Genomic DNA, 13,049 nt, shown 5'->3' on the forward strand with positions numbered 1-13,049 from the left:
AAGGTCAGTTTTCATTCCAATCCCAAAGAAAGGCAATGCCTTTCTTTGGGAATGCTCAAACTACTGCACAATTGCACTCATCTCACACGCTAGTAAAGTAATGCTCAAAATTCTCCAAGCCAGGCTTCAGCAATACGTGAACCGTGAACTTCCAGATGTTCAAGCTGGTTTTAGAAAAGGCAGAGGAACCAGAGACCAAATTGCCAACATCCGCTGGATCATGGAAAAAGCAAGAGAGTTCCAGAAAAACATCTATTTCTGCTTTATTGACTATGCCAAAGCCTTTGACTGTGTGGATCACAATAAACTGTGGAAAATTCTGAAAGAGATGGGAATACCAGACCACCTGATCTGCCACTTGATAAATCTGTATGCAGGTCAGGAAGCAACAGTTAGAACTGGACATGGAACAACAGACTGGTTCCAAATAGGAAAAGTAGTACATCAAGGCTGTACATTGTCACCCTGCTTATTTAACTTCTATGCAGAGTACATCATGAGAAAGTACATCACGGACTGAAAGAAGCACAAGCTGGAATCAAGATTGCCAGGAGAAATATCAATAACCTCAGATATGCAGATGACACCACCCTTAATGCAGAAAGTGAAGAGGAACTAAGAAGCCTCTTGATGAAAGTGAAAGAGGAGAGTGAAAAAGCTGGCTTAAAGCTCAACATTCAGAAAACTAAGATCATGGCATCTGGTCCCATCACTTCATGGGAAATAGATGGGGAAACAGTGGAAACAGTGTCAGACTTTATTTTTTTGGGCTCCAAAATCACTGCAGATGATGACCGCAGCCATGAAATTAAAAGATTCTTACTCCTTGGAAGGAAAGTTATGACCAACCTAGATAGCATATTCAAAAGCAGAGACATTACTTTGCCAACAAAGGTCCATCTAGTCAAGGCTATGGTTTTTCCAGCAGTCATGTATGGATGTGAGAAATGGACTGTGAAGAAGGCTGAGCGCTGAAGAATTGATGCTTTTGAACTGTGGTGTTGGAGAAACTCTTGAGAGTCCCTTGAACTGCAAGGAGATCCAACCAGTCCATTCTGAAGGAGATCAGCCCTGGGATTTCTTTGGAGGGAATGATGCTAAAGCTGAAACTCCAGTACTTTGGCCACCTCATGAGAAGAGCTGACTCATTGGAAAAGACTCTGATGCTGGGAGGGATTGGGGGCAGGAGGAGAAGGGGACACAGAGGATGAGATGGCTGGATGGCATCACTGACTCGATGGATGTAAGTCTGAGTGAACTCCAGGAGTTTGTGATGGACAGGGAGGCCTGGCGTGCTGCGATTCATGGGGTTGCAAAGAGTCGGACACAACTGAGCGACTCTACTGAACTGAACTGAAGTGTCTTGGAGAGACATTCTAGTGTTTGGCTAATCCAGTGCTTTCTTTCACTCAGTTTTTCTGATTCTGAGCAAAACTGAAAAGACTATTTCCCTTTACACTGTCTAACCAGATTTTCCATATTTGATTTGAGTAATGTCAAAATGAAATTTTATTGTTACTGGTATTGATAACTTGTAAAACCCAAATAATGACATAAATCTTATATACAGAAATGTATATATATATGTATATGTGTATATATGGTTATTCACAGATATATACTTATATGTGTGTATATATAGTATTTTTATATATTGCCAAATTTTAAGAAAACTTTTCCCCATGTAGAAAAGTTGTAAGAATCATACAATAAATATCCATATACTTAGCCTCTAGATTCTAAAATTAGTATCTCTCTGTATATGCTTTACCATACTTTTGTCCATTCATATGTAAGTATCCATCTTTATACTTTGATCTGTTGCACACTTTGTGCCAAGCACTTCATCATGAATATCATAAATTAAGTTTAATATTGGTTTACTTTTTCATGGTAGAAGTTACACACAGTAAAATGCACAAGTGAGTGCAACATTCATTCATCAGTTTTAACACAGAGTTTTAAAATATATATATATATCTGTATAATACAAACTTAAGAATATTACCATAAGCCCAGAGATTTCTTTTATGCTTTTTCCTAGCCTATCCCCTTAACTCAGCCATTTTTTAAATTCTGTTTTATTTTCACAATATATTTGCCTGTTCTAAAAGATCACATAAATGAATAACAACATATGAACTGTTTTGTAAACTGTTTTGTCTTTTATTTGGCATAATGCTTTTGGGACTCATCTTGTGGCATATATCAATAGTTTGATCCTTTTTAATGCTGAATAATATTCCATTGTATACCACAGTTTCTGTATGAATTCTCCCATGGATGGAAACGTGAGTTGTTTTTCTATTTGGCTATTATGATGAAAGCTTTTATGGGCATTCTTGTATAGGGCTTTTCATGGTCATATATCATCATTTCTCCTGAGTATTTTCTTAGGAGTGGGATTTGGGGGTCATGAGGAAGATCTAGGTTTAGATTTACTTAAAAAGGCCTGTTTTCTAAACAACAATGGAGTGGAATTCCAGTTGAACCCCAAAACATTTAAACATTTGGTACTGTCAGTCATTTAAATAATGTACTGCTTAATGTAAAGCAGAAGAGCCTTACTGATTTGTGTGTCCACTTATTGTGATCCCTCCACCCACCATTGCTTTGCTCTAATTGTCATGTCTTACACTGTACCTCCCATAGGGTCGCAAAGAATGTGATACAACTGCACAACTGAGCATGCACATATGCAACATTACAATTTTTCTTAACATTAATATATATATTTAAATAAGTTGGGAGAAATCTGTTAAATTATATTCAAGTTTAGTTATTTGAGTCTGACATTTTTTGCTGATCTCATGTAATGATTTTTTATTCTAGATATTGCATTTTTCAGTTTTAGAATGTATATTTGGTATTTTTGTAGTTTCTAGTGACTTTATTTTTTATTATAAGCATTTGTGTGTGTATGTCTGTGATCATAAAAGAATGAAAGCTGATTAAAATTGTTTGTATACTGATTTCAACATCTGGTTGATATCAGTGTTGTTTTCCATTCACTGCTTTTCTTCTAAGTATGGGTGGCATTTTGTTTCATTTTATGTCCATCTAATATCTCTTTTACACAATTGCATTCTGAATGTTATAAACAGTCCTTGGTAGAAAATTCTGGATTCTGTTATGTTCTTTTGAAGAACAGTCATCAGTCTTTTAGTTTTGTGTTATATTAGTTACTTATCTGGACTCTATCTCCAAACTTTTGGCATGCCTATGGAATACAGCAACTATAATCACTTATTCTAATCATTTGTTCATTTATTCCCAACCAGTGAACTTGGAGCCTGCCTAAGGCATATATGTATATCTGGTATTGATAAGAGACTTGGGAAAAATTTATACGCATATTTTGAGGTTCTTGTGGCTTTCTTTTTTCTAGTATTTCTTCCTCACTTTATAGCAGCTGTAATTGTCCTTAGTTCTGTTTCTGGTTCTTCAAGACAGTAAAGTTAAAAAAAGACAGTGAAATGTGGATTTGAGTTTTAGTCACCTTGCATGCGCAGTCTGAGACATCCATTATCTTCCTTCTAAGCATATACATCCCTCCTGGTTTACTTATCTATTTTGTGTTGCTCTTCAGTGTCTTCAAGTATGAAATTTTAAAACATGTATTTTGTTTAGAATTCATAGCTGTTATCTGTGAACAGTTTAATAGTAGCTACTCCACGATTAGGCTTCCCTTGTAGCTTAGCAGTAAAGAATCCGTCTGTAATGCAGGAGATGCAGGTTTCATCCCTGGGTCTAGAAGATCCCCTGGAGAAGGATATGGCAACCCACTCCAGAATTCTTGCCTGGAAAATCCCATGGACAGAGGAACCTGGCAGGCTACTGTCTGAGGGGTTGCAAAAGAGTCAGACAGTGAGTGACACAACAGTAACAACTCCACATTAATAAAGTAGAATCTCTATATGCAGGTTTTAAAGATGTCTCTGCCATTTGAAACCAAAATGTGGGATTTTAAGTCAGATCATCAAGATCATACAAAATTCCATGAATATAGCACAGTGTTTGAGCAAGCAAATGTAATCTAAAAACATTCAAATAAAAACAGTGAAAATTTGGCACATTTATAACTGCTTACCATATGATAGCAGAATTTCTATTTTTCACATTACATAAACTTAGCCTTTTTCTAGATTATTTACTAAATGTATATATTACAGAACAGAGTATGTTTTTTATTCTCTGGTGTACATATTCTAATCTCTAATGAAATATAAAGCATAGTGAAAATAAATATTATTTGTTTTCTGTTTAGACTTGGTTTTTAAAGCTACAAATCCATCTAAATTTACGTAGTCTAGATACTATTCAGAAGAAAAATGTCAGTCATAATTGTGTGGGTAATGATGACTGGCTTTTATGTCATTAACATTACATGACCTCAATTCAATTGAGGTTGTAAGTCGATACTCTATAAAGGTTCACCATCTACTTGTAGTTCATTTACACTTGAAATGTTTATATAATCTTTAAGTAACCCATATTGCATATAGCAGTAAATATTACTCTGCTGCTTTTGAATGGAAATAAATAGGTACAGTCTAACAGATTTAACTTATAATGAAGTGGGCTGCATTCTATAATATGACCTGCTGAAGATTCAATAAAAGCTCAGATATCGACTGACTCTTCAAATTGGTCATTAGCAACTAACTGGGGACTTTCCTTGACCAGTACACTTTACTGATTTTTAAAAATAAACAACAAAGTAACTAATAAAATTTCAAAAGGCCACTGTTCCTTGACCACAAAGCAAGGCAAGTAAATTATGAAGAGGTTAATTTCAAGTACATGATCAATAAGTGTAACAGAAACAAATCAATGGAAAGAACTGAAAGATAGTAAACGTAAATTTTATTGACGTCTTTAGTTTATGATTGGAAAACTCTGAAACAACAAAGGGGTGGAGGCTGGATAAGTTATTTCTTTTAATAAGTATGTAAATTGATAAGCTCTGCTGAGAACCAGGTTTTGGCTCTTCTTTAAGCCCCAGTGAGAATTAGCCTTCTGAGTTAAAGAGCTAAATTCAAATCTTAGTTATTGGTCTTGCTAATTCATAACGGTGCGTATTGTTTGTCTTCTTTGAGCTGCATTTCCTTCACTTATAAAGTGGGACTAATAAAAAGTACACATGGGGTTAGCGGGGATTAAATCATATTATTTAAGGAATATGAAATAGCTTCTTAATCAATGTTACGTCTATACCCATAATCCTTTCATAACCATGTAATTTTGCTCACATTTATATATTTAATATGTGAGAAATTTAGGATATAATTCAGTTCTATATTTTGGAACATAACAATATATAGAAAAATAATTTTCACCAGTCATCTTCTCCTTTTGTCTTCCTCCCATGATTCCTCAGATCTGAAAAACTCCAGGCCTAACCAACTCCAATTAAGCCCCACAGTTCAGTTCAGTCACTCAGTCATGTCTGACTCTTTGTGACCCCATGGACTGCAGCACGCCAGGCCTCCCTGTCCATCACCAACTCCCAGAGTTTACTCAAAGTCATGTCCATTGAGTCAGTGATGCCATCCAGCCATCTCATCGTCTGTCTTCCCCTTCTCCTCCTGCCTTCAGTCTTTCCCAGCATTAGGGTCTTTTCAAATGAGTCAGTTCTTCGCATCAGGTGGCCAAAGTATTGGAGTTTCAGCTTCAGCATTAGTCCCACAGGGCTTGCACCAAAGCAGGGCATGGAGAGTCTCACCCATACCTTCAAAATGGAATCCAAACTCAGGGTCAAGGTCAGGACTAGTCAGAAGTGAGGGAGACAAATATCACAAAGTGAAACTGACAGTATTCTGGGGGAATTTTAGAGGTATTGGCTCCTGCCTGAGAAGAATTGTATGTAAATAAAGTTGTTTTGTTTGTAGAAGCTTGCTGTTCAGTTGCTCAGTCGTGTCCAACTCTTTGAGACCCCATGGACTGAAACACACCAGGCTTCCCTGTTCTTCAGTATCTCCTGGAGTTTGCTCAAACGCATGTGCATTGAGTTGGTGATGCCATCCAACCATCTTGTCGTCTGCCCTCCCCTTCTCTTCCTGCCTTCAATCTTTTCCAGCATCAGGGTCTTTTCCAATGACTCAGTTCTTTGCATCGGGTGGCCAAAGTATTGGAGCTTCAGTCTCAGCATTAAGTCCCTCCAATGAATATTCAGGATTGATTTCCTTTAGGCTTGACTGGTTTGATCTCCTTACTGTCCACATTACTCTTAAGAGTCTCCTCCAGCACCACAGTTTGAAAGCATCAGTTCTTTGGTGCTCAGCCCTCTTTATGGTCCAGCTCTCACATCCATACACATGACTACTGGAATAACCATAGCTTTGACTATACAGATCTCTGTTGGCAAAGTAATGTCTCTGCTTTTTAATATGCTGTCTAGGTTTGTCATAACTTATATAGACATAATATAATCTACACATAATCTAATAGATTAGAACAGTTACAAACTCAGTCCTCTGTCAATCACTCAGCATCCACGTAAGCTTTCAGAATAAAGTCTATACTCATATAATATTCCCTCTGCCTGGCATGTTTGTTCTTTTCCCTTCATTTTCTATACCAAATACATTTCTATTTTTTCTCCAAGATACAGTTCAGGATCACTTCCCACAGTAAGCCCATCTTAATGGTATTTTCATTCTCAAATCTTTTTTTTTTTTTCATTCTCAAATCTTTTATGGTATCTGGTGTAGTGTGTGCTCAACATATATTTTATAAAATAATAATTGTACAGCTAGATGCAAAACTGGAGTAGGAAATGGCAACCCTCTCCAGTATTCTTGCCTAGGGAATCCCATGGACAGAGGAGCCTGGCAGGCTACAGTCCATGCAATCGCAAATGAGTCAGACATGACTGAGCGACTAAAGTAAAATAAACAGATGCAAAATAGCGATGAAAGACAGAAGAGAAACCTTGTTTATTTAATCACATATTATTTACTAGCATAGAGAATTTAGTGTATAAAGGTAGATAGAGTATGTTCTGGGATGAGCTAATTATTTTAAAAATTGTAACCTGACAACTTTCACAAAACAGCTGAAATGCAGGATGGAAATTTCAGTAAGACTTGTGCCAATAACATGAGCAGACTTTTTAAAAGTGTGTTTTAGAGACAGGACTTTCTAATTAAGTAGTAGAGGTTAAAAATTAAGAAGATAGTTTTAGAATTCATACTTAAGACCCAGGGAAAAAAATGCTAGTTTGATAACACATGCTATTTATGTAGTATACTCAATTAAGTCAGATATTAATTATCACTGATTATTCTATTTTCATTTAATGCTTTGGAAAGCATCCTATCTTAATTTCATTTTAAAATGCAATAAAATCATCCCACACACCTTCATTTGTTCATCTTTTTCAGGTTTATTCCCTGCTGTCCTGAATCTTGCTTCCAGTGCCCTCATCACCACAAATGCAACATGTGGAGAGAAAGGACCCGAAATGTATTGCAAATTGGTAGAGCATGTTCCCGGGCAGCCAGTGAGGAACCCTCAATGTCGGATCTGCAATCAAAACAGCAGCAATCCATACCGTATGTATTTAGGATTAACTTGTATGGAATTGGGTGGAAGATATCACTGAGAATGTTGAGGCCAAAGTGCATTAAAGTGAAAGGGCTTGTCTTCTCAATTTCTAGATCCTTTCTTCTACTGTGAGCTTTACAGCCCTTCTCTGTCTCTTGACAAGCATTAGAATTCCCTATGTGTAGTGGGTATGGTGCTTGTGGAGAGTTTTCTAGCTGAAGACCTGTTGCAGTCATTGACTTTACTGCCTGCAGAAAAGTATGTGAGGGTGTGGTTATTAATAAAGGCTTTAGTAGGTCAGTAGTCACTATGTCCAGGTACTGTACTAGGAATACAGAAGGAATAAGATGTGGTCTCTGGCTCAGTTGAAGAAGTGGCAAGAAGCAGCTTATTGCTGTAGAGTGTGGTAGGCATCAAGGAAAGAATGAGCATAGGGGCTTCAGGGAGAAGGAGAAGAGTCACGGATGATTCGGTCCCGGTATAGCTGGAGGCTTGCCGGAAGGGCATCTGAACTGAGACCCAAGGGCAAATATGAGCTGAGAATGTAAAGAGACAGAGGGAAGAGGAGGAACGCCAGGAGGAGGGGCTCAGAATAAAATAGAAAACATACTTGCTGGGAGAACTACAAGTAGTTAGAAATGGCTGCAAATGAAAGTGTCAGAGGGCTGGAACCAGTCTGTGTGCTTAAATACCACAGGAATAGTGTTTTAAGGAGAAGTGTCATACAAAGGCCTCTTGGTTGGCCTCTAGAAACCACACTAATATCTAAGACTCATTCATGCATTTATTCAGCAAGCGTTTGAAGACAGGCTCCTGGTAATGCATTGTTCTGAAGCAGAGTGTTGACTCATACATAGCCCTTGACTTAAAGACATAAGAAGGGCAATAGGGGAGACAGAAAAGTAAACTGAGTGTGAAGGGAACACCTAAGGACTCCTGGGGGAAAAATGACCCATATGCTTAGAAAATAAGGGTTAGTAAGTTGAAAAGGGGGAAATTTTTATATATATATATATAAGCATACAGAAATTTGAAGACAGGAAACAGCATGATATATTCAGAGAACTATAAGAAATTAGGTTCACTAAGTAAAGCATTTATATGGATAAAGGGAAAATAGTGTGAGATAATTCTAGACATGGGAGTTGATTTGTAGACCTATATTGAGAAATCATCAAATATTGGAGATATTAGTGCAGTGAATACTTACTATCAGTGAGGCAAACTACAATAGAGATACAGTTTCACAATTATATTATTTTAAAAATTAGTTTTCCCTCTCTTTTGTTTTAAAGTTGAGATGCTTATAAAGTGAAAAAGCTTTTTTCTCAGAATTTATATTTTTTAACTTGAAAGAAAGCTGGGAGGTACCCTGCATTCTTTCTTGGAGCTGGTTAAAGGGAATATTGCATAGTCCTGTCTCTATTATACAGTTTAGAGATGCTGAAAACTTTAATATTGTTATGTTTGAAGAACTAGGACTTTTGTGAATATGAAGCTGGTCTTATATATCGCAGAATGTTTTTAAGAAACAGTTAAGAAACCAAAGATGCCAAGCTTCAGAAACCTTTCTTACCTTTTAAATGACTCTCATTATTTTCTCAGATGTAGATTGTTATTGGTGTAGGAGGGGAAATATTAGAACACATCCTATCTATTTGCTATTCTTGTATAGAATAGTATGGGCCAAAGCTGAGGTCAGAGTAAGGGGAAACATCAGGACAAGAAAATTGAGGTAAAGGCTAGAAAATAAATAAATTGATGGACTATGAATTGTAGGTTCATTAGGGAAGAAGATGAAGCTTCATGGGAAGAAGGTGCAAGAATCGGTGGCCTTGATTTCATTGAATGTGAGAAAGCCTGGAGACATGAAATGATTGGGAGGGGATAATAGGGGTGGTTGAGGGTTTTTGAGGATGGGTCGGGCAGAGAGAGAGTTAAAGTTTGTAAAATCATATATATGTGTATTTGTATGTGTGCATATATACATGTATGTGTATATATGTAGGACTATCTATACATGTATGTATATAAATATAAGTATTTATAGTTCCTGTCTATAAGTACAATGTCAGGATAAACAGCATTTGGGTATAAAAGGCAATTTAACAAATATTCAAGGGAGTAAATTCAGGTCTATACCTTAGGGTACATGTCATCAATGATACAGAATTTTGAAGAAAGAAAACATCAGTGGGACCTGAGGTAGCAAAAGAATTCCAAGAAGGTTGACAGACTCAGAAAGGGTTTAAAAACTTGAATTACCTGTGATTAGAGGGAAAGGCATTCCAGAAAAGGAGAAACTGAAGGAAATGTGTATACAGATACAGATGGAAGGAAGGTACAAAGATTCAGGTAGACCATAATTGAGTAGACGTTTTGTTAGGAAAATGAGTGAGATGTATTCACCAAGTTAAGTCCTTGAGTGAATGTCACTCTGCTCTTCAGAGTTCCATATTCAGGATCTCTTGTTTCTCAGTGGAAGACATCTATATTTTGGCAAGACAAAGAGTGAATAAGTGTTTTAGCAAAGCAAGACAAATATGAGTTACATTTCCCATTTCCCATTTTATTTACTTGTGGTAAGTTTTTAAAACTTATCACAGCCTAAATTTATTTCATGTGATTAATTTTGAATGAAATGTAATGCTTCATTACATTTCAAAATAATGTTTTTGGAATCAGAAATTTAGAAAGAATACTAGCCCACAAGAATTAAAAAAAAATAGCAGTAATCCACATGGATATAGTTTAGTAAAAGTTGGAGCAACAGATGATAAAATTCCACAAATTGACTGAACAGCTAGAATGAATCTGGAAGGTCTGTACTTAATTACCACACAAAGAAAGGGAAATTTGAACCTCCTGGCTATTAATGGATTGTGCTTTCCAATTAAAATAGCAGTTTGAGTTTTACTTCATCAACGATTCCCTTGCCAATTTTCAGTTGCAGTTAGCCTTTGGATTGACTTAAGTAACTATGAGAATGTTATAAGTTTCTATCTCTTTTTAAATGAGGGAAATATGCCAACAATTAATCAGTACTTGCAAATTAATTATGATTAAACTTTCATAATAGGGATTATGGTTAATTGTTGATTCATCTCCCAGTCTTCCTTTTCATGACTAATTTTCGTATCAATTTAACCTGAGGTGGTAGATTTCAAAATTTCCAATTAGGTAGCTCCTCTCACAATTACCTACAAGCCACAAGTGCGGTTTGGAAATGTGATTGTGTGCATATTTTTCTATCACATGTTAAACCCACAATCTGGAAAGAAGGTTCTGGAGGATGTTTAAGGAACATATGCTGTGATATTTATTTTTCTTCAGAAGCAATGGAGTAATATTTCATTTATGGTTCTGATTTCTAATGTGCCGATTTCAGCACCCACTCATACCACCATTTGATATTTGGTTATCTTCAGCTATTTGTTGTTATTATAAAGACCTAACACTTTCCCTGTCTTCAGCAGAATAAGTTAACTAGTGCTAAATTATTAAACTTATTCAGCAATTTTGCTTTTCATTAATGAGATAAGGTCTCTCATCTCAGTGGACTGCTGTTATAATAAGACGTGGTAGAAAACAAAGTCCATCAAGCTGTTCATTTGAATTAAATAATTTACCAATATAAATAGATTATTTTTGTCTTGTCCTGTAAACTCATATTACCATAAGTAAATCAAAGATAAAAACCTTTTACTTTCAGTTAAAGAATTTATAGCAGACTACGTTAATAAATTAATGTATAATAAAACTGTTCGCAGTCTGAAATTGGCAAATTTAATAAATATTCTGTTTTTATAAACTTTTTGAAAGATGATTTTATTTTATTTTACCCTCAGATTTCTTTTGCATTGAGGCCTGATTGGTTTTTATTTTAAAAATTTTTATTAAATATAATTTATCTCCAGTAAAGATTCAGAATCCTGCATATTTTGAACATATATATAATTCATTCTATGTATATGCTCCAATATTTCCTGGAGAATTCAATGGACAAAGGAGCCTGGTGAGCTACAGTCCGTGGGGTTGCAGAGAGTCAGATACAACTAAATGACTTTCACTTTTCGCATATACATAATCGTGGTTAGAATATTAATGACTATAATGTTCTTCTGGTAGCTCTGTGAGTTGAGAGTTCCCATCCAAAATATTTTTACTGGTCCATGGCAAAATTGTTGTTTTTAAACATCCTCCATTTTATGAAACAGGTGATGATATCTTAAATAGCAGTAGTAGCAACACTAGTCTGGATGCTACTATTACTTGGAGAAATAAAGAGCTGTAACTCTGATTCGAGTTATACCACAAATTGTGATGTAACTCCACAATTGGTATATATTTTGGAGTCATATCAATTCCACAAATCTCTTTCACATATATATATATTTTTTTACTTTTTCTGAAAGTTAAGATTTTGGGAACTTGTACCATGAATAGAGTTTTATTATCCTCACTTCAATAATGACACAGTTTAAGTGACTTGTCCATGGGCAGTTAAATGCTAAATGGTGGATCCAGGTGGACTATCCAGTTTCTCATTCTCCAGAGCTTCATGGTTCAAATCTCACATGCTTTCATCACCAGTATCTTTAAAACACCTGGCTATATTACTGCATTATGTCCACAGATTGAGTCCATGATTGTTCCTCATAGTAATATGGTTTGTTCATTATTTGAAATATTCCTTCAATTTGCAAAAAAAGATTATGTTCTAATAAAAGAATATTCTTAAGCCATTCATTTGAGACAGCCTTCCAAAGGATTAGTGTTATAAAAGTTCTCAGGACTGACGCTCCAAATAATTAATCCACATTTACCAGAGAGCAGCAGGGAAGCTAACCTCTTCCCTGTTTACATTTCTGCACGCAAATAGGCTGACTTCCAAGTGCAATGTTAGGGAGTTAACTCTTACTGCAGCCCTGGGAATAGAAATAGGAACATCCTCAACAGCCTTTCACTCCTGCCATCCTCACCTATTCCTGAGCTGGGTCGGATTAGGAGCAGAACTTGTATTACTTGGGAAATAAGTAGCACAGATACAGACAAGAACGAATGACTGTAAACCAAACAGGAACAAGAATTTTGGCATTCCAGAGGCAGTGGTTGCTGTTGCAAGATGCATGCAACTAAGTGGGAGAAGACAAGGAATCCGTGAGTTTTGAGGATTATAAGAAGGAAGGAACTGTAAGAAAGGACTGTCAAGGGAGGTGGCAACAGTTACCCACACCTCCTCTTTTCTGTCTCCAGTCTTGCTTTAATTCTCACAGTGGGTCCCGTTCTCATCTATTTGGAGTAAAGGCAAGGGAAGACCCATGCTTTATCGGTAGGATGGAGGTTCATGTGCCATCCTATCCTTGTCTTTATTGTCCAGAACCCCACTGTTAGTGATTATGGGGATGAATGGGTACCATCCTGAATGGGAGATTCGGAGTATCTTTCATTTTATTTTTAAATAATGGTTTAAATACAAAGTTGGCAGATTGAGGACTGAC

General features: G+C 36.2%; 1 protein-coding gene across 3 annotated transcripts in view; it reads left to right on the plus strand.

The window, feature by feature from the left end:
* Positions 1-13,049, plus strand: part of LAMA2 (laminin subunit alpha 2) — a 707,472-nt gene that overhangs the window by 155,078 nt on the left and 539,345 nt on the right. For all 3 annotated transcript variants that reach the window (XM_086317880.1, XM_086317878.1, XM_086317879.1), the window contains exon 2: positions 7,386-7,556. In XM_086317880.1, the coding sequence (XP_086174006.1) occupies positions 7,386-7,556 (171 nt within the window). The remainder of the gene's footprint in view (positions 1-7,385; positions 7,557-13,049) is intronic.

Source organism: Bos grunniens, chromosome 9 (genome assembly GCF_055505025.1).
Source record: "Bos grunniens cultivar Pamir isolate PY7600 chromosome 9, Bosgru_T2T1.0, whole genome shotgun sequence".
Lineage (NCBI taxonomy): Eukaryota > Metazoa > Chordata > Mammalia > Artiodactyla > Bovidae > Bos > Bos grunniens.